The following is a 22,756-nucleotide window of genomic DNA, read 5'->3' on the forward strand; positions in this document are numbered from 1 at the left end:
AACCAATTAGGTGCCATTATTGGTGCAATCTCTGGTTACCTTTGTGGTAAACAATTTGGACAGCACTGTCTAAAAGTGGACTGGCAAGTAATGAAAAAGGTGGTGAAAAAGTGGGCTGCAAATGGGAGACATGGCTACTGTGCAGAAAAATGAGGAAAAACACATCCTGCATCAGATGACAAATCCAATTCTGTGTCCACAATGGACATTTTCATTTCCGTACTGTAATAGTGATGTTTTCACTTGTGCTCGTAATAAATGGACTAAAGTTTCATCATCATCATCATCAGTGAACAGCCTCCTGCACATATACAGCATAAAGTTGCTTAGAGAGACAGATGAAACAAATGGTGAAGAAATTTTAAATTAAGACAAAAAGACATATATACATCTGAAAGAGATGGTGGACCAAATCTAGGTGTGCCAGTAGCCTATTGGACTTCAACACAAAGTCCCTCAATTTGTTTATGCATGACGGTCAATGGTAGGTTTGCTTAAGGCAATACATCATATGTCTAAGCTTGTTGCTGTCTTTCTGGTCAAAATATATTATTTATAGCAATTTTAAAACAATAATAAGGTTTTCTTGATTCCAAAGTCAGTAGGCCAAGGACTGGAGCAGAATCTGAATTTCTGAGGTCACAGAAATATGGGGCCATTGACAAAATGAATAAATAAAATACAATTTCACAGCATGTAACATATAATTAAAATAAATAAGAAATTTCCATATGGGTTAAAAAAGCCAGCTTGTTGGACATTGGATGTACTGTAACGTTCCGGTCTTATTTTGAATTGTGACTTATTATGACTTGTAGTATGATTAATTTTCACCCTGCTGGTTACCTTGGAAACACTTTTGGAATCAAACACTAAATCAGCGTTTACTCGTGTTACATACCAAAGGAAGAATCGAGTAAACAACAACACAGCAGTTGATAGGTTTCTCACCTCTCATGTGGAAGAAGTGGTTTCCATATCAGATGCTATCTCCAGTTACGTCTAAGGAGGCTCAACACACCTGCGAGTGACACATTTACTTTTGACACCAAGCGCCATCGTTGCTGAAACGGTTGAAACTGCTTCTGTTAGCTTAGTAAATATGCCGGGAACTGCAGGTGCAGCTGACCTGCCGCCGACAAAAACAATAATTGTCTACAGGAACGGAGACGCTTTCTTCCCCGGAAGGAAAGTAGTCGTGAATCCGCGGCAGGTGTCAACCTTTGACAACTTGCTGACCTATTTGACCAGAGGGATTGAGGCTCCGTTTGGCGCCGTGAGGAAGCTGTACACTCCCACAGAGGGACACAAAGTTCAGCATATGGACGATTTGAAGCATGGGAGTGCATATGTTGCAGGCGGAAATGAACAGTTTAAAAAGCTGGAGTAGGTATCATGATGTTTGGTGTGTCTCTGTGTGTGGAGGGGTTATAGCAGGGAGGTCATATCACTTTGACCGAGAAGGTGCATTTTTCAGGTCTAGAGATGTCTTCCATTTATCTTGATAGATATTCCACTAGTAACTGTATAGGGTTCACATGTAAGTTAGCACCTGAAGCCTTTGGTTTTGAGTCATTTACATGATTTTTTAATGCCTTCCAGCTATTGTGAGATTACACACAAGAAGCCACAGAATAAGGAAAAAGAACCGGTAAGACCACCTTTTGTGTTTATCAGTTATACTGAAAACGATTAAACTGGGCTGGGTGATAAGGCCAAAAATGTTATCACAATGAAAACATTTCATACCATTCGATATTGATAATTATCACAATAAATCATCAAATCATTTCTTCTTTCAAGTTTAAAGGCTTGATCTTTGCTCCTAGGTGAAAAGTTAAAGAAATCAGATGGTTAATTGCATGGTTAAACTTTTCTTTATAGTCAAAACTGGACAAACACTTGATGCCAAACAGTGGATCACTTCAATAATCTGAGGTAGAATCTTCAAGATGATTCTGTTAAAATCATTTTTTTTTTTTTACAAATATGATTAGTAAATCTTTTTTTTTCAGTCCCTTTTCCTCAACAAAATAAATATTTTAGTAGAAAAATTAAGTGCAAATTCGTTATTGATTCAGATGAATTAAATCAAACATTTATTGAACATTTGTTGTGTTTGTTATTGAGGAAAATTATATTACGATAATTATCATTATTGTTTTATTGCACAGCCCTGTGATAAAGTCCTGTCACACTTAACATTAGTTTGAGTCAGAGATTTAAAATGCCTCATTCCTTGTTTACCACTTGTCTATTTAGATTTCCGACCCCTGTTTTTGACAATTTCAGATCCTACCTGTTGTTCACAGCAGATTAGTAGTTTCTGCTCGCTGGAGGAGAACTTCTGATGAGTCTTGTACGATAAAGTGAGTGCTGATTTTAAGCTGGATACAAAGTTATCCAAAAAAAGACGAAAACATTTAAATAACACAGCAAATCTTTGCTGTGTTATTTAAATGTTTTCTTCTTGTTTCCTTTTCAACAATTGAAATTTGTGTCTCATCTTTTGTTGCATTTCATAGTGTCTTCACCAACGGAGATGTCTTGGTTCCTCCAGCTCGAATACGGATCCCAAAGTATACTCTTAGAAGCTGGGAAAATGTTTTAGCAATGGTGACAAAGAGAGTGGGTCTTCGCACTGGGGCTGTGTACAGGTAATACCCCTTGTCATGTGCCAGTGGTGGCAAGAAAAAGTATAACCTGCAGGTTTTCTCTATTAAGAAAATAGGACCTGACTAGGTTAGGAATAGGAAAGGTTTTTGTATTTTTTGTTTCAAATATACTATGAATCATGAAACAACTGATTTTTCTCCATGTTTTGAAATGAAATCAACACACATCAATAATCGTCACAATATTGAATCTCAATTCTCTGTGGTATATCAGATTCTCTAAAATAGGTTAGGGTAATATGATTAGTTTCCAATCAGTTTAAATACAGCATGGAAGGATGTTTCTAGTTAATTTGTGAGTCTTGTTGTGCTCAGTGTTCATAAGAAAACAGCTTGTGGGTTTAAAATATGTGCTAACATTAAATAAAACCGCTCAAACAATATTTGAGACATCTATGTCGCTTCAAAATCCCCACTGATATTCATAGTTCAGTCAGAAAACATTGCTCCAATTTGTGGCATTTTTTATCCCAGGCTTTGCAGATTAGATGGACGTCCTGTCTGTGGTCCCACTGAACTTCAGAATAACCAGCACTATGTTGCAGTTGGTGCAGAAAAGTTTAAAGCTCTCCCATATGAGCACCGCACCCCCTGCAGGGATTTAATCCGGGAAAACAAGATGTTTGAAGGGTACCTATGATCTATGAGACCTATGATTTTGAATCAGTTAAATACATTTTTAGTTATGTATTTTAAATAAACATGGATCACTATTTTGATGTAGAAAAAAGAGAAAATATGTTTTTCTTGCAGCCAAGACACCCTGCCTGCCATTAGAAAGACAAGACATGCAAAGGATGTGGTGAGTACTATTGCCTCAGAGTTGGCCGCAGTTTGCCATCTGGTTGTTCACTTTATCACGACATGCTAAAGTCCCTCTAGTTTACTGCTGTAACACCTTGGTAGTATTGTTGTTGAAAAGCGTGTCTTTGCACACACAGCATTTCAATTAAAATTTCCCATGTGTGAGACTTGTTGTGGGGGTGCAATTCGTTATGAAACAGGGCTATCATCAATCACTGTCTGCAGGAGGCATTGAGTTACCTTGGCTTTCCACTTTGATGGGTAATCCCCACAGAGACAGGCTGGCCCACTTGATCAAGTGCAGTGAGCCTCATAGACAGATCATATCCACCAGGGGGACTTCACTGACTGAAAACAAAAAAAAAATTCTCTTATTCAAACTAGAACCCGGTATTGTGATTAAGTAGACAGTGAAGTGCTTTGAATTCACGTGAGGATTGCGCTGCTGTGGGCCCGAAATGAACACCAAATCACACTGTGAAGATGAGAACTTGCCCACTCAGCAGGTTGAGGTGGTGATGGGGGGCCCTCCTGTGAGAGAGGCGTCTGACATCTGATTTTTCTAACCATGAAAGATGACAATGCTGTGGCAGATGCCAATTTTTTTTCAGATGGAGAAAAATGCCCCATGTCTTATCTCCAGCTGTACCTGTGGTAGAGTACTGTTAAATTCAGAATTATGCTGAATTATTAATATATTAGAATCTTTCTAAATGTTGTGGCTTATTTATAAGATGTCTTTATCTCATTAAAATCTATCCAACCATGAAATAATATATGGAAACCACACTGGTATATCAAACTTTGCTTAAATGAGGTCCAGTCTTTATGTAGTAAAATCTGAATCAACACTGCTAAGACCAAAGCCTTTGCCATTTCACACAGTACCATGAGGTGGAGACAGAGACAGAGCTATGCTGGGTTTTTCTATCCACCATCTCATTGTAGTATTAGCCATTCAATGGACATGATGCTGCCGCATTTCACTCCCTTCGCATCCACGTCTGATCCCTCATGAATTTGTAAACATGATTTGACCAGTTAATAAGGACCTTTAAGAGGGGAAAGATACATGTGACAAAAATCGCCCACTCCGTCTTGATCTGTCAGCTGTTTAGCTTACTGATTACACATACATTTATAGGGTCATGTCCGTCATTAATTTCTGTTTGACCTCACAAAGCTACAGCAGTCTGGTTTGAAATGCCTGTAAAAGGATCCTTTAAACATGCCCACTGAGGCTGTGTAAAAATGTAACCTTGTAATGTAATCTTGCAACCTCGCTGTATGGGAACAGTGTCTGTCCCATCCTGTCCTGTCTGCAGCGGTGGCAGAGCGTTTCTGCGCTGCTGAATGGGACATCTGGTCTGGAGCAACCACTGAAGTCTAAACTGACAGCTCTGCACAGTGTAATATTGAAACTCTCCAGCACACCATGTTCCCACTGGAAGCATGCATTTATGCTGAGTTTGGTGTTCACAGACATGATGAGGTAGAAACTTTTTGAGGTAGACATTGTATAAAGAAAAGATTAATAGGAGGGAGAGGAATGCAAAGAGAATAACGGTGTGCATCAAAGCTGACTACTGTCATGTTACAGTAATAATAATAATGAGCAGTGCAATTGAGTTTCACATGTACATGAAAGCAGCCCAGAATGGCTGACTAAACCTTAAATAGCTGCTCTCCCTGACATCAGCCATGACTGGCTGCTGCTCCCCATTTCGCCGCTGTTTCTGGATGATCTCATTGGTGAGGGGAAGTAGCAATGCCCCATGGAAAACTCTACCCCCTCACTGCTGCCAGCATGTCTGCTTGCTGAGGACCCTGCCATGGGAATGGCTGCTGCTGATACCACAGCCAGCATGGCTGGATGCTGGTCGGTCCAATTGGTTGGGACCCATGTTTTCCCCTGGCTATCATATCACGGGTGTCCTCTTGTTGACTCCTGTTCACTGCCACTTGAGAGGGCCGCAGATTATTTGCCGCTCGGTCCCCCCTGAGCCCCCTTCACACTAACTCTAGCTCTCTCTCTCTCTTGGTTACTCTCTCTCTCTCAGGGGCCTCCTCATACACACAGTTGTCTGCTCCCACAGGACATGGTACTGTAGATATGTTATGCCGAACGAGGGGAGAGATGACCTCAGCTTTTCCACTGCCGTGTTTGTAGTTGGGCTGCTACTTATACTGTACTCTCCTGCCTCTGAGGCGCCCCTCGTCCTCCGCTTTCTCCTCCCCGAGTGAGACAGTCTTGATTTGACTTTGTTGATTTTAAATAAGATCTGTTTACATCTCACCACCGGGCTGCAAACAGGGAAAACAAGCTGTTAAATTTTTGATTGCCCAGATGTATTTTGATTCTGCTCTTTATCACGGAGTCATTTCACATCACTCACAGACGAATTGAGGTTATGAAACTGAATTAACAGCTTACCGCTGCGACAGTGCCACTGCTCTTCTGTCTTTGATCTCGTGTGGTTATGTGGACACTACGGCGCTAGAGTGTGAACTCTGTTTCAACTCTCCTTTTGCCGAACATACCAGGCAAACTTCACTCTTCTTTTGTTGTTGTATCTTTCTCCCTCGGCCCACCAACGGCTGTAGAAATTCAAAAGAATATCAACAGACTTTGCCTCTGCATTAAAGAAAGCAAACAAGTGAAGAAACAATGCTGCTGTTCCCCAGAGTCCATGTTAGTGAGCTTGCAAACACCATTGCCAGTAGTGTATTCTGCTGGAAGCCTGAGATCACTACGCTATCCCCCGAGCCAGCCCAGGGATCCAGCCAGGCAGCTGCAGTAAAGAGTGCCGTAGCTGAAAAGAAACATTAAGTCTGCTCTCTCCTGCTCTGTGACTGTGTCTCTCATTCTCTGTAAGGGAGACATACCTCACCTTGCTACCTACAGAAGGGATGAGGAGCCTGTGAGGGGAAAATTGCCTTTTGTGGAAGCATTAATTCAGATGTGTACCCTGCTGTCTGAACATCACTCTGAACTCTCCCCACTGTTCTCGCTCTTCCTCTCTCGCTCCTTCACTCTCACCCACCATGCAACTCAAGTCCCCCCCCCCCATCAATAACCTTCTGCTGTCTACTGCTGAAGAATAAGTTATTCCCTGCAACTCCCTCCCTTTCCCTTTAAGCTTGTTTGGATTTTCGTTGTTTGATCTGGCTTGATAAATAAGACAAATGCAGTTAGAAATTCATGGCTGCCCATTTCATCAATAAATGATTAGTTTGCCACACTCCCTAGTGATTGATAGGTTGAGCACAGGATGTATTGGAACCAGATGAATTCAATACAGTAGGAGTCACCGGGGAGCTACAAAGCATATCAGCTCATGAAGAATTGAGGTCAATGGAAAATGTAAAATGTTGAAAAAGAGAGGAGAAACAAGTTTTGCCCCGATGTATTTTGTCTTTTTTCCCCCTCTTATTTCCTCTTTGCAAAACAACAGCAAAAAAATCGATGATGAATCACAGAGAAATCTGAGAAAATATGCTTTAATCTCTGCCTCTGTTTTCCTCTCTCTTTTGTCTTGTCATGTAGTTTGCTCACACAGGCTTTAGAGAGGACCTTGAGCCCGCAGCCAGGGGCCAGATGCAGAAACCCACAGCCAAGCTGCAGAGAACCAAACAACAGAGGCAGGTGTCCAGAAACCCAGTTCTCCTCTCAACAGGGGGTAAGTAGAGCAATTCTATAGAAATATCTCTTTCTCCTCATCTCTCTCTCCAGAACCCCCTGCCCTCGTGTTTTTTCCCTCCAACACATGCTTTCTCACTATGACAATATGAAGAAACCTGTTGGCTTTTGAAGACGAATGTATATGCGGGTGGGTACAGTATGTGTGTGCACGTACGTGAAAGTCTGCATGTGTAGGGCTACATTTGGGCACATATGTAGGCATGTGTATGTGAGGACATGTGAGTTTAGCGTGTGTTGGCAACATAGAGGAAAAACCAACATTTGGCAGGTGAAGGAGCTTTATTTTTGACTATCAACCTGTTCTTTTAAGTCCAAACAGAACACAGCTCCCTGCTCTTTGAAGTCTTGTTCTGTTTAACATTCACAGAAAAGACTGGGGTTTCTTTCAAACACCGTCAAAGGGCCTTAAATCATAGATGAATTAAATCAGGTTTTGTTGAATATGTATACAGAAAGCCTTCTTAACTGTGTGGGGGGAAAACAGAACGCTCTGTTTTTCTCCTGATGCGCAGATCAAAATGGTAATAACTTATTAATCACAAATGATGCTGACAAAAGAGCATAAGAGTGACAAAATACTCCTTTAGATCGATAGTAGTGCTGTTTAAAAGTGACTGTTTATCATAATACACAGTAATTGTGTGTTTGCTTCCTCTCTTCAGTACCACATATGACATGACATGATGTAGTAGCATAGATGGGCTAATTGCCGCAGTCTGAAACCTGCCATCCTTTCATATGTTGCAACTAAGACAGCTGACATTATTAAATAGAAGTGGCTGTCTTTCTCCTCTTTGGCTACAAACAACAGCATCATCCTCATAAGCCAGAATGCGGTTCCCTGGCCATATTTTGGACAATTGATCATATCTAGTGTGGTTTCCTCGCACAAAGCACAGTACTAAGACCCAAGGGTTAAAGATGAAATTCACAAGTTTTCTTTGAAACTAAATCACCTCTTACAACCCTTCATACAGGCAGTAGTTCTGTGTAGTGTTTACAGGCGTCATCTGGTATAGGATCAAAGCTTTTGGCACCAGATTCCTTCTATCATTTAGCCTTTTTTTTACTGGAGTGAGTCTAGAAAGAGATCCAAAAGTAATGGCTTGACAGAAAAACATAATGAAGTCTACATGTTTTGTCGTTGATTAATTGCCTCTTTCAGCTGAACTTACTAACCGCATACTTTTTTCTATACATTATTCCTTTGTCTTATCACTGATTAATCTAACATGCTTTGCTATTTATTATTTACTTGAAATTACTTAAGGTTATTGAAGTAGATTCAAGCCAAATAGTGTGTTTAATTATTCACATTGCACCTCATATCAGATTCAGCAGCCACAGACAGAAAGGAGTTTGTTTACAAGGAAAAACAGTGTGACGTTACCGTATAAGCTATTCCCCACATGCATCAAGAGCAGCCTGTCACTGTCAGCGGCTAACCCTGGGCCGAAAGTTCACGCTGGCTGGCCATATTTGTGGCAGGGCAGCTGTGGCTTTCTGTGGCCCTTTCCTCTGTGTTACCACTCTAAATAAATAAATGGCATGACAGCAACATTGATCTCTTGAGAAGTTGAACAGGAAAAGCAAAGGGAGAGGACGGCAGGGCAGTGAGGGATGGAGGGGGTATAGAGAGAGGGAGCGAACGAGTGTGCAGAAGAATGAGACGGTGACTGCCAGCAGATGAGGTAATTGTGATTAATCACTTTTCTCAGAGGGCAGCGTGTTCCATGCACAAAACAAAAGAAGTGAGGTGGCAGGAGCAGCCGAGGTGCAGGAAGAGCGCCAGTTGAAGGTGGACCTGCCAATTGATCAGGTAAAGCACCCCCCCCCCCCCCCCCACACACACACACACACACACACACACACACACACACAGCACTGCAGCCTGATGAGGTCTTTAGCATACAATCTCTGAGCAGCTTGGTCCTGTTTATCTGACAGGAAGTAAGACTTGATTCCAGTCTAAAAACACTATTATCACTATAGAAAACATAGACCATAGGGGTGGGAATCACCAAGGGCCCCACGATACGATATTATCATGATACTTATGTTGCGATTCGATTTTATTGCGATTTTAAATATTGATATAATATTGAGATATACTTTGTCAACATCTTTTTATCTTAAAAGATCAATTTCTCTGTTTGTTCATTTCACTTTTTCAGTCCTCTATATGGTCCTGTTAAGTTTTATAGTGGACTGAAAAAGCAATAGATCTTATTATTCTAGTAATAAAACATTAAACTCTCATGTGTAATTTATATAATAAAAGACTGATACTTGGCGTCCGTGTATCGATACAGTATTGCCATGACAAATATCACGATACTATGCTGTATCAATTTTTTCCCCCCACCCCTAATAGACCACATGTGCTCATTCCATTTAACTTGAATATATGATTCTAACTGTACGCTTCAGTTCTCATAATTTTAGAGTGTTTTGTCAGTGAAGACAAACAGAAGTCTAAAAGTTGATGAACATCACAACAAGCTTTTTACATTTGATGTAAAATGTACGGTGTCTGCCTGCTTTAGCTTTCTCTCCCCATTTTCCTCCATTTAAGCTTTACCTTTGGCTGTGTTTTTCTGCTTCAAAAAGAATTGGAGAATATACTTCCAGTAGAGTATAATCTCAGCTTGGAAAAAAGACTCATGAATGCTCAGTAGAACAAGTTACATAAATATATAAATATTTTTGCTAAATCAATACAGCAGCACAGTACACTGTAAGCCAAGGGGGATCTTGTTTTCTCAATCCCTGCAGGTTGAGGCCAAGATAGTTGACGAGGAGTATGAGGATAGGAGTTGTTGTGCGAGCCCCTGCAAGGCCTCCCTCCATGATTCAGACGGCTTGTATCTGCAGAGGTCTTTTTCGGCAGGTTCTGGGAAGGATGTAAGTACCCTTATTATGAGTATTATGTAGTTACTATTTTACCTTTAGTTCATTTCTACTTTATTATTATGTCCAATTTTTTCATTTGCTTTTTGGATTAGGTCACATAAAATGGTCTAACCAGCAATTATGGTAATCACCATTTCCATAAATGCAATATTGTCACGTAGACCTGCTTTGGCAACTGTACTTGTATATCTTATGTGTGTGTAACCTGTTTTTCTGTCTCCATGGCTTGTCTCTGTGTACTGTGTATTTAGCAGCGCAGCCTTTCTTTAGGGCAATGAGAGTCTGTAAAGACCCCAGGGCACAATTCTAATACTGGAGACACAGGATTAAAACCACCTGAGCACCAGGTACAACTTTATTGTATGACTTTATAAAGCTTAGCTGTAGCCAGAGATACTCTATGTATTGCAGCAGCTTAAAAATTACATAGAAGTGTGTATTTGTGATCAGAGTAGAGCCCCATAACAGTATGTGGTTGTATTTGATGTCTGTCCTTTTACTCTGGTATTTGTGTACGTTTACAGTGATGAAGTAGGGCTGATATGTGTATACCGATGTTTTTGCATGGAACCGTAGTTCCTAGAAATGACACTCATTTAAATACACTTATTTTGCTCTAATAATCCTCGAGGGACAGCGGTGTGAAGCGGTGTAACTGTGATGAATGCACACAATAGTTGGGTGATATTACTATTCCAAGCAATTTCATTCGGCTTTGAAATGAGAAGATATTGAGTCTTATTTAAGCAATCAATAACCTTGAACATTTTGTTTTAATGAAAACTATAATTTCAAGCAGCGGCAATTACCCCATAGGGGAATGTTTTGGTGTGGTGATGATTTTGCTGCCGTGTGCACTTTTGCAATAAAGATATTCTTATCGGGGTAATTATTGACTTCTGGGGGCCAGTTATGACCCTGGCTAAAGACCTCATCAATAGCTTAATTCATTACTTATCGCTTTTAGTCATACATGAATGTTGCTGATTCAGATTGGCTATGGATCGCAGGGAAAGACCATTAGATAATGGAAAATAATAATAATAATCCCTAGTACAGACTCAGCTACTTTTTGCAATAACCATCTCGCCAAGCAGTTTTTGATTTGTCAGCTAAGGAAGACTGACTTTCGAAGAAGGTAGGATTTTTGCTGCACGTTTACCACTTGAAAATGTCATTCAACCCTAAATTATGGCAAGTTACATCATAAAGGAAAGCAACTTGTTTTCCCCAATACACCTTATACCTTACTAATATTTTGCTTTGCAGCAATTTTTAACTTCATGTTTTATCGAGGATTCCACTATAGTTGTAAACGTTTTCATCAGACCAGAAATAATGATGCTGCAGGTGACACTTAAAAACTTAAAAGTCTAACCATCATTCATGCATACTCGCCTCTTTTCCCTCTGAGGCCAAACAGACTGTCGCTGTCTCGTTGTCGGCAACCTCATCATTTAGAGGGCTGTGAATAATAATGAGGGATAACTGCACTGCTATGACTCATACTTTGAGCTGAGTTGGGACAGATTTCCTCCCACTCTAGTGCTCGTATGTGCTTGTGAAATGCCACTCTGTATATGTGCACGTATATAGTAGATATTGATGACCAAATTCAATTACATGATTACATTTTCACCCGAAGCTTTAAATGATTTATTGCATTGAATTTAAATAGTGAATACATTTACAGACAGCAGACCGGTGAGGCTGTTGTGTGTGCATGTGATATTGACCTGTGTGGTCCAGGCCAAATAAAGAATAACGAGATTCAGCATCTCTGCCAAGTGGAGATGTCCGCTGGGAGTGAAGGCAGGCTATCTCGGTGGAAGAGAGCGAAGGATGGCGGACTAGAGCCTGATGCACATTTATCAAAGCTTTTCTTATAATCAGTTGACTGACTTTTGTTGGGCTTTCTGAAGGTTGAGTTTTCCTTTAGAGTGCACTCTGTTAAGGAGCTGATTGATTTCATGAGGGGGGGACTCTGTCTATGCTGTAGATGTCATACACTTTGAGGAAATGTGGACAAGGGTAGATTCGTACTCACTGGTCTGGTGTTGTGTTTACATCTATCATTTGTTTTGATTTAACAATATTGGCTGATTTATCAACCAGTCAGCTAAGCATTTTTTCTTAATTAATATTGTTAGAAATGCCAATGCAACGAGGGATGCTTGATCAATTGTCTTCCTCTTTTGTAAGAATTTTGTGATAAAAAATCGAATGGTTATTGGCCGCTGCATCGATCCATTCCTTTCCTTTTCCAATGCAAGTCCATTTCATTTGTCTTTTAGTTGTTTTTCCGTGCTCCTATTCCCTGAAGCTTGGGTTAGCCATTTCAAAGGCCTTATTCTCTTCATGCAAGGTCAACTATAATCAACTCTTGACAATGTCACCGCCTTGCATTTCCAGAGAGCTAGGCAGGGGAAGACGACTCCTCTGGGCTTTTAAGGACCTACTGCATTATACCATTCAATTACTGTTCATTAGACAGTGTACAGCCATTAATCAGACGGAGATGTTCTGCTAGTCCTCAGCGGGGACAGTGAACTGGGGAAATTTATTCTGGCTTCCTGTCCGGGCTGCTGTTTAGTGGTAAGAAGAGAGATGACACTTTGGAATGCACTGAAGCTGTCAGTACAGAGACATCCTAAACTGAACTGCTACTCCACTCTCTGTATCTGTTTTTAAGTGAAGTTCTCTGCTCCATGCAGCCCCTGTCTTTGAATTTTAAGAAACATAGGCTTTGTCAGAGATTTACTGCATATGTGGGAGAGTATTACGAATCTGATATATCACTAAACGGGGAGAAAGCTGACAGATTTACAGATTAGAGCTGCATATGCATTGAATATGACTAGGTGATGATATGGGGAACTGATTTATGTTTTCCAGGAGGCTAAAGAGAGGGAGGTGTCTTCCAGGCTTTGCAGAATACGGTCACGGATGTCCTGGTTTTTCAAGGGTAGGTTCATCAAAGCATTAAGCCTGGTAGTACCTCACTGGCAGCGGCAGCCCCTGTGTTCCCCTCCACAGCACCTAATGTACCCATAAAGAGACCGCTAATACACTCTGCAATACCAGTTCCTCCCTCACATTGCATGTCACCGGATCCGCAACCACCTCTCAACATCTGGGAGAGCTTTACTTCATGCTTTATGGAGACCATCTGGTTGAGTGGGGTTTTTTTGCCTCCCCAATCTCAGATGACTTATTCTAGTATTAAAGGCACCTGCACATCAAGGTGTGCCATGCTGAGAGGCTGGGATTATTCACCGCTCTTTATATTTCCCCTGTAGTTTGTAATTCGGAACCACTCAGACAGAATGAGAGGGATATGTACCTTGTTACTATGAAAGTCCATATTTTTCTCGGTGACTTCTTATTCTAAGTGGAATTGCATGGTCTGACTTTTATTTGATCGATCTAGAGAAGAACACATCTGAAAAACAACAACAAAATAAATGCTACACACGTTTGATTATGGGGCGAAAAAAAAGATAACGGTGTTAAAACACAAAGCAATGATGTAAACCTCACATTCTCCTTTGTTGGGGGAATGTGCCTCACACTGATTCAGGCAATTGTATTGTAATTGCCTGCAAAACATAGGCTTTGGGAGTGAAGCCTATTCACCGGTTTTCCAGCATCTTCAATTTTGTCTTATGAAAATTCCAAAGTTGACTAAATGGAGCGGGATGTGAATCCCTGCACGTGGTTATCACTGTCTGCCCTTCAATCTGAGGTTTGCCCTGTCAGTGTGTCACCGGGAAAATTGCTGCATCCTGCGCTAACAGCAGGCTCCCTACCGCACTCACATGTCGTGCTTTTTTCTCCCACACATGTGCATGAATTTTACATATATACATGTATTCTCTTTCAATGATGCTTTTATTGATAGCACTAGAGGTCTAGATGCAGCCTGATGTACACTCTAGAGCTGGCTATGATTTCCCTGCAGAATATCAATGGACACTGCAGGGGCCATTTGAAATGAATCACAGCACATTATTGCTTACAGACTCCAGACCCACGTACTCACTTTTCTGTCCCTATCACATTAGATTGTTGTTGCTGTTTATGAATGGTTTCTGCATCATTCATGCATCCATATTCCCTAGCTACCACAGTGGATCTGCAGATGACACAGATGCAAAGCTAAACAGGAGAGGAAGTGGGATGTGAAAGGAAATTCAAGTGATCTCTAACAGAATCAAACCCACCTGCCACCTGCTTTGCATCAAAATGTCAATATCTGGGCCAGTTTTTCTCCTTGAAAGGAATTTGTCAGTTGAGTGAAAATAGGAAGCCTTTTTCTAAAAGCAAATCTACCATCAAAGTACTTCCTCCTTCATATACTTTACCAGGGGTATTCCATCTTGACTTCCATGTATAAAAGAGATACTACTGGGTTCTGTTTGGCTGAGATTCTCCTTCAAAAGTTATTGGCACCATGTACAATGGCCTTGTAATTTATGAGAACTGTTAGGGCCTATGACAGAAGTTGTAAAGCATCTTGACTGATTGGGGAGATATGAGATGTGTGCAGTCATGGCATATTGTCGCCTGTATGTGCGCACGACATGCAGATAGTTGCCTGGCATGCTCTGTCACAGATAAATTACTTCACACAGTCAAATTAAGTTGTTGTAAATCACCTTGCGGACCCGAGACTAGTCCTGAGTGACGACCTTTACGCCTATTTGACTTTAAGTCTTATTTATGTTAATCACATCTGTATTATACTGACAGTAAAATTGTGTCATATACTAAAAGGTCATTGTTTTGCAGTACAGCATATGACGGGGACAGAAAAACACACTGTTTATTACTAAGTGTAAGAAGTCTTGAAAGGAAGATGTGACTCTCTGAATGTTTGTATGTTAACAGTTTTCTTTTGTATACTGCCTTTCTTGCAGAAAAAATTTAACCGTAACCTTCATTGCTGTGATGGCAGGACAAGGTATGTACTATACAAATAATACAATCCAGTGTCTCATTGATCCAACTTGTAATCTCACATAAAACACAATGCTGAGTGTAGTAGCGCTCCATATAGAGCACAGCAGTGTTCATCAACAATATGGTGATACAGCATTTTCCATGTTATTGTAACAAATAAATGACTTGTGAGCGTTACAGATATTGCTGCGGATATTAAATGCTTATGAAATCCACAAAGACCTTCATGATATTTACAACACTAAATAATCACATGTGCTTTGGATGTTAGTCCAGCGCAATACATCTTATGATACAGAATATATATTGGAGTTTTCATTCAGGCAAAGAGCAAATGAAATCCTTGGGGATGACTTCACTGAGGGAGAATGAGAGCCTTTGTTAACTACAGTGAAGTTGGAGAAAATGCAATTCTTCTCATTCATCATATACGTGTCATGAAAGGCCTTCAAAAGGCAGCAGGCTCCCAACAGCAGTAAGTTTGTCCTGCGTTTATATGGTGAACAATAAGTTTCAAAAGCCGTGTGTGTCGAAAATCAGCCGTTGTGATGTGAGAGAGGCGTTCGTGTGTGATCTACGCTGCACTCGAGACGACAGGCTCTGCGAAGTGCACCGCTGCCCAGTTGCACATTAGCTTTGATTGCCAGTTTGTTCTGTGCGTAGCCCTTAGCTTTGAACTGCGTCTCAAGATGAAAGCCAGCCTTGTCCACAGTGTGTCCACTGTAGAACCGCTGCTGTTGCTTATTTGCTTCAGGCACCATCAAGGGCTTCGGGACTGTTTTTTTTCTATAGTTCTGTACCATGCTGAGATGAGCGTCATGTATAATTTATCATACAATACATCCTGAGACAGCACCCTGTCTTGACTCCATTTTAATTTAACGCCTTCTCTTTCTCTCTGCATGTTGTGTTGAGTGTGGTCAATGTATGATGTATGGTATATACTTTGATAGTAGTAGTTCCCAATGTGAGCATCACAGATATTTATCTCTCTCTCTGTCTCTCTCCCCTTTTCTCCCCCTCTTTCTTTCTCTTTCCTCTAAGCCAGAGCCATAGAATACAATGTCAGACTGCTACGGACCAGACATCCTTGTTCTCTTCTGTCTCCAAATGCCAGCTGCTCATGTATAAGTTGAAACCGTGTTAAAAACCAAATAAAAATGTCTTGCCTCTTGACAGCCCCACCGTGAATATATGGCCTCTTATTTCAGTGAATATATTGCATAATTATGTATGGTTATGAATATTACATGGAGCCTCACACTGAGTGCATGGTAAGATGCCTAATTGCAGAGTTTAATTATTAAGAAGCAAAGGTCCTGAGCGGGTTTTGTGAGAAGCACTTTTGATAAATTATTTTTTGCAGTTTTCTGATGAATTATTTTGGGGGCTTGTGTCTAATCAGCGGGCGTAGTGGACGGCATAACTGCTCTTGAGAGAGACTTATCTTCCCGTGGAGAGGAATTACTATGCTGATTAAATCCACTGAAATCAACTAATAACTTAATGATATTGGAGTGGATCAAAAGAATGAATCACTGTCTCTCATAGTGGTGGCTATGAAGAACACAAGGGCACAGTGATGGGTAGAATGATGTCTGTTGCCGTTGACCTCTGAGCTTTAATATTTCTCCGTGACATGAGGGAGGGGAACGGGGAAAGAGAGCGTGTGATGGCATGTACTAAAGCAAACCAAAGCACCTCATATTAAACACGGGGTAGTAGAGCTTTACTTTATACTTCATATGAAGCCTTTCAAGAAGAAAGTCCAGAGAGGCTGACTAAACAAGGAATAATGAACTAGATCTCCCTCAAGTACTGCCAAAGCCACTAGACACAGCTGCTTGGATAACTGCAGTACTATTGCTACTGCTTTTCTTTCTCTCTAGCATATACTATAACTGAAGCATCCACACACATCTTTAGTTATGCATTCAGTTCAAGTGCACTTAGTATGCAGAAAAGTTTAAGGCTTGGCCTCAGTTTTGCGTCAGAAGGAAATGGAAAATGAGTAAAACAAGCTTCTCTGCATGTAACTTCAAATATAGAACTGCCGCACATGATATATTCTTCCATAAAAGCTAATGGCTGTAATGCAGACAATAAGAATCATTGACCCACTTAATCGCAGTTATATGTCACGCTGTGACCGTGTGAAAGTTAGTTCACCACAACAGCAGGATCAAACGTAGGGTAATAGCCGGGCTCCCTCCGTTCCCCTTCCTACAATATGCATGTCGGTCTAGCACTTATGAAATGCAGTCGAGCTGCTTTCCACGAGCCAACACAAATATGTGAATAATTGATTGTTATTGATGTGAGGATCACCTGGGTGTATCCAGTAGTTGTTTGGTTTAGAAGTCTCCCGTGGTGGGCAGGAGCCTGGCCATCTGTCAATAACACTTCGGTCGTCACACACGGCGGGCACTCTGACCAGCTCATACGCTTCAGTAAGCATCTGAACAATTGTTCCCAATGTGATGTTAAATCAGCTGTTCTGCTCTGAAAGGAACGCTTGAAGCTGAAGTGTTTCAGGTCTGTTTCAGTCAGGGGTCCACAAAGTTGTCTAATAATAGGTATATACTAAGTCTATTCTCTTGCTGTGATATAATAATATATACTAATAGTTGATGCTTGGTATATACATAGTACACGTTTCCTGTTTAACCTTTACCCAGGTAAATTAACTACACAACACCTCATTTATAGCAAACGTCTGGAGAAATACTTTAGATTTAGGATGCGGGAGCTGCCCTAATCATATAGCAGTCCTGTATCACAAGCTATTGGGCAGCTTTTGTGCAGTTGAGGTTCAGTGTATTGCTCAAAAGGCACATAGAGGCTGTTATAGAAGTTTTATAGTCAGAGGCTGAATAGGACAATAGTGTCTATGAACTTTTGTATGTTGTGTGAGTGAAATGAAAATTGCCGAAGGTCATTTTATACAGACGCTCCACATGCCTTGAGACCTGTATTGAGCCTCCTCGCGGACAAGAGGGGCAGGTGGTGTTATAAAAAGACCTTTTCGTCGCTGACATCATCCAGAGCCACTGGGAGGCCACTTTTCCCCCTCTCTCTCTCTCTCTCTCTCTCTCTCTCTCTCTCTCTCTCTTTCTGTTCCAGCCTGGTAGCTACCCACTGTCTGAAGCAAATGGCTGGAAGCACAGCTAAAAGCTCTCAGTGTGATAAGGTAATGTGGAGTCAGAGAGAGAGAGAGTGAGCGAAAGAGTGCTATATCAGTGGGACCATATATACTGATTATACAATGATGAGGAAATGGTCTAAAAATAAAAACAAATGGAGAATGCGAGATGATATCACTTCACCCAGATTGCTGACTGCAGTGTTTGGAGTCATATCCAGATGGTTATGAAGCAGGGATGACGGTAGGAGCCGAGACTTACTGCTGTCCTCTCAACTGACCTTCCTGATGTCACGCTTGATAATAATAAAAGAGTATCGCAATCTGTTATATATAATGAATTATTAACAAAAGTGGGAATATTAAATTGAAAACAACATTCTCATAAGGTTCCTACTGTGCTTTGTATTTGGCAAAATTAAGCTTTTAAGGTAACGTTGGCTCATTTGTTTAGACACATTTCAGCTTTTCACTTACTACCTACTGTTGTTTCGTATGGTAGGTGTTAATGTTCACTCCAAGCATTTGTGTGCCTGTAAATGACAGCAATAGAGAGAAAAAAGCTTGCATATTGTGCTGGTGTAATTAGTTCAGCCTTCACTGTTGGTGGCATGGTGCCAATGGTCTAGATTACTGTTATACCAACCGCTCCCTTCTCACCTTGTCTTCACTCCTTTTGCCCCTCTACCACCAACAACATTGCGCACACATACAAATGTGTCATTTTCTCTCCGTTTCTTCCCTACTGCTTCCTTTTCTGTCCTTCTCTTATTTCCCTTCTCCCTCTCATTCTCTCTCTCTCTCTCTCTCTCTCTCTCTCTCTCCCCCTCCCCTTGTTTTCCTTTTATCTGTTCCCAGACTGGCTGTCCTTAGTAAGATGGATGTGTGCATTCCCAGGGCAGATGGCCCTGTTGTTACTCTGTGTACCCAACTCACACTTTAACACCCGGCCTCCTTGTCTGGCCTGACGGGCCATTGCCTGGGGAAAGGGCTCTACTTCTACACCATGCACAAACGTGTGTGTTGTGCAGCTAACCGCATGGGTGCTCACACCTTTTTTGCAAGGGAGTAGACTCCAGCAGACTGTGTGCCAAGTACACAGATGGGTTCTTTAAGGATCACAGATTTTTTTTATTGGAAAACTACAATATACGTTCATTTACACAGTGTGTAATTTATTTTGTTGACATTTTTGTTATGGATACATAAAACATGATATTCATTTTAATAAAATATATTTTCAGGACTTGACTCTGGACTGTACTTCACTTTAGTAACTACATTAGATAAGTGACACCTGCTGGAACTTCACATGTAGCAGCCTTTTTTTGTTTCCTTTCCTGTCAGAAAAGTCCTCAAAGATGTAACTTGAACCCAGACAGTATCTTAATGGTGTAGACAAGAAATTAGACCAAATTAATTATAAAACAACCAACAAGGTCAGTCTCATTTCAAAGAGTCCTTCAGGTATGGAGGACTCCTCCAATACAGGACCCCCAAATTAGTTTTGTTTTTGACAAACTGCTGGCCATCCTCAGCAACTCCTGAATTCAGACATACATGAGCAGGTCATACTGTACTTACCATGCATTTTCTTTCATATGGTCTTCACTCAGTGGTAAACATATCACTTTTGGTTGCACAGAAATTTTATAGTAAATCTCATGTCACAGTGAAAAAATCACAACACATAATAACAATTAATGAATTTGTCACAGTTTCCCCACATAGACTTTGTTGGCCACTTTAAGAACAATGCCTTTCTTACATACAGTCTATGAACAACGCTCTCAAAATATTTGACAAGTATTAGGATGGCTTCCTGAATGCATGTAAGTATTTATGTTATCTGACATCATTTTATGACTTGAGTGACTTTTCAGAAAGAATAAGTGAATATGATGTACGTGTTTGAAATAAATTAATACTCACCTACAATGTATTTACTAGAAACCTCTGCTAAACAGTAATTAATTAAAGATTTATGCTTTTTTTTGAATATCCAATGCTAATACTGCTGATGCTTGATATTTTAAATTCCCATTTTAACTGCCTTTTACTGCTTAACCTGAAATAACCATATTTAACCTTCCATGATTATAAAAGTACACTTACAGTAGGACATAGTGTCCCACATAATTTCCATGATCTGCGTCTCCTTGTGTTGTAGTGTATGTATGTACAGTTTCACATGTGTAGTTCAGTAAAGTACCTAAACAGCTTATCTCTACTGTTTAGTTTGCTGTTTAGCTTCGTGGACAGCTGTGTGTAGACATCTTTTGATGTCAGTACATGCACCTTGTAGTTAATTATCAGCACATCTGGGATGCTTCTTTGAAACTTTCTGTTTAATAAAATTACACACCACTTTTTCAATTACCGTATGCAAGTATTCAGATCGTCTTTTAACGAAGACCAGTGTTGCTGCATGTTCTTTTTTTTTACCTCCTACCAAATAACTGCCTCTGATTGGGCACCGTTTTGCATGACGGCAACCTGTGCCTTTTTGATTGATTCATTCCATTTCATTGCCATGATAAACTTTTATAACAGCTACCATTTACTGGCAGCATGTGTAGACCTCTTTAGGAGATCTGTGCTTGATTTCTACTCAGTGATCTAAGGATGATAAATCACTGGGTACACATAAATTATATCAGTGAAATCACATGCGGTATAGGACTTCTGTGTGCCAATGTGTAAATCCAGCTAGGGATGTTCAGCTGTGCAAAACTGCAGTCTTTGTCTACCCTCTAACCATACAATTTCTTTCATTTCAATCTCAGCACGCAACTGGAATAATGTCCCTTAGCTGCTCCTTTCATATGTAATGAATGTGCTGCCCCAAAGGTGAGAGTCATAATTGATTAAAAACCATAATGTTTTTCCATGCCTCAGTGTAGTCAGTGATAAGGATATCTGTGATGTGTGAGTGTGTGTGTGTGTATGAGTGTGTCTATATGTCTGCTGGTCTGTGTGGACAGGACAGGACATCAAAGTCGCGTGGCTCTATTTCATCCTGGCTAATGAAGAAGCTGTGAGTGTGCTTCTGGGTCACAGTGGGAACATGCACAGCGAGGTCACTTCAAAGGCGGGATAATGACGGATTAAGTCTAAATCATGGCTGCGCTTTAGTCGCTGTCTCACATCAAGCCTGTCGCTTTGCATTTTATTAACAAATCATCGCAATATGATCTGGTAAAATGTGCCTGCCTTAATTTCCCTTGTCCATCTTACTCGCCGCAAATCCTCTACATCCAGATTAGTGGATCGTGGTGGGCAGAGTGCTGGGCCTTTTTATAAACCCTTGATGGTGATGAAATATTCTTTCATTAGTGTCCATGTACCTCACCATGTATTCATGTTTTAATACACTGCTCTCTCTGCAGTTCCTTTATTGCTTTGTGTTGTGTCCTTGACAGTGATGCAGTTTTTCATTTATGGTAGCCCTACAGCTTGCAAGAAAGATATTATATCCTAGTTATGTTCTGCATTCAAAATTAACCTACACACCCACAGGCCTTAGCTTTTAGTCGATGAACAGGTAAAGCAGAAAAATCTGCATCATAAAGCAGGAGTCATACTGCTCCAACCCTTGGAACTGTACGTGAACTAGAAATGGTGTAGAAGGGAAGACACTCCCGAGATTATTGGACTCGTAGTACCCTTATGTGTAAGAGGATGGCACATGAATATACTGCGTCACCGCCATTCATCTTGTTCAGTGTGTAACCCTCAAGATCTTTGACCTCAGGCCTGCTGTGCCTGTGGAGTTACAGGTATGTAGGAAGCACTTAGGGAAGTCTAATTGCTGCTGCAGTGATTTATCCTCTGTAGACCCTAACCCTAATCCCCTCCCCTCCCAAGAGCACCCAAACACTCAGATACTCTCATCAACACATCCCTGCAGTTATAATCAAGAGGACCCACTGTAGGGTGGCCACCAATAATGAAATGATTAACACTCGTCCTGAACGTTGTCAACGATGATTAAAAATTATTACTAAATATTTGAATAATTGATTTTGTTTTATTGAATTTACTTGATAACCTTAAATAAGCGTGACTAAATAGGCAACGACAAAGTTTTTGGTATTATTTAACGCTCAAAATACACAGCTCATATACTTCATCGGGACTGTGTGGGTGTGGTATGATCGGACCAACAGACATATGACATACACACAAGAAAACAATTCAGTTTTGATTCAAATATTTCTGGTTGGTGTAGAGAAGTGTGTTACATCACCTTGTCCTGAACATGTATGCTCACTTTAAACTGGTTAGTCCACCAACAAAAATAAAAAGCACAGGAATCTCTTTAACCATAACAGTGCTGACTTTGCCAGATTATTTTGTGTTCATGTAGGACCCTTTTACTCATGGAAAGAAACTAATTGAAAATAAAATAGGTTTTCAGAGACTTTAAGTCATTCATCAAGCAAAACTGCACCCCTTTCACCTCTTAAATGTGAGGATTTTTTGCTTTTCTCTGTTTTATATCATAGAATTGAATATCGTGTTTTGGACTGTTGGTCAGAAAAAAACAGTAATTTC

The 22,756-nt window shown here is 40.6% G+C and overlaps 2 protein-coding genes across 10 annotated transcripts in view; one reads left to right on the forward strand and one right to left on the reverse strand.

Moving 5' to 3' along the window:
* myo6b (myosin VIb) overlaps window positions 1-1,014 on the reverse strand; it is a 54,769-nt gene extending 53,755 nt beyond the window's left edge. The window contains exon 1 of the mRNA XM_038728835.1: window positions 952-1,014. The gene's annotated coding sequence lies outside the window, so the exon portion shown is untranslated. The remainder of the gene's footprint in view (window positions 1-951) is intronic.
* A 78-nt stretch (window positions 1,015-1,092) lies between these two features.
* Window positions 1,093-16,248, forward strand: LOC119910314 (doublecortin domain-containing protein 2). 9 transcript variants are annotated; one of them, XR_005445611.1, is made up of 13 exons: window positions 1,093-1,386; window positions 1,603-1,651; window positions 2,293-2,369; window positions 2,526-2,657; window positions 3,150-3,305; window positions 3,429-3,477; window positions 7,027-7,159; window positions 8,901-9,001; window positions 9,958-10,086; window positions 10,188-10,218; window positions 10,347-10,442; window positions 15,015-15,058; window positions 16,102-16,248. XR_005445611.1 is itself a non-coding variant. In XM_038728838.1 (12 exons), the coding sequence occupies exons 1-11, from the start codon at window positions 1,103-1,105 to the stop codon at window positions 15,023-15,025; spliced, it is 1,191 nt and encodes a 396-aa protein (XP_038584766.1). In that variant the 5' UTR covers window positions 1,093-1,102; the 3' UTR covers window positions 15,026-15,058; window positions 16,102-16,248. The 9 variants fall into 9 exon arrangements, 3 of the variants coding, with proteins under 3 accessions (XP_038584766.1, XP_038584767.1, XP_038584769.1); XR_005445612.1 differs by having other exon boundaries at window positions 10,350-10,442; XR_005445608.1 differs by lacking the exon at window positions 10,188-10,218.
* Window positions 16,249-22,756: the final 6,508 nt, after the last annotated feature.

This window comes from Micropterus salmoides, unplaced genomic scaffold, assembly GCF_014851395.1.
Source record: "Micropterus salmoides isolate LMB-PRFRI ecotype aquatic unplaced genomic scaffold, ASM1485139v1 Ms_hic_scaffold_19, whole genome shotgun sequence".
In the NCBI taxonomy this organism is placed as follows: Eukaryota; Metazoa; Chordata; class Actinopteri; order Centrarchiformes; family Centrarchidae; genus Micropterus; species Micropterus salmoides.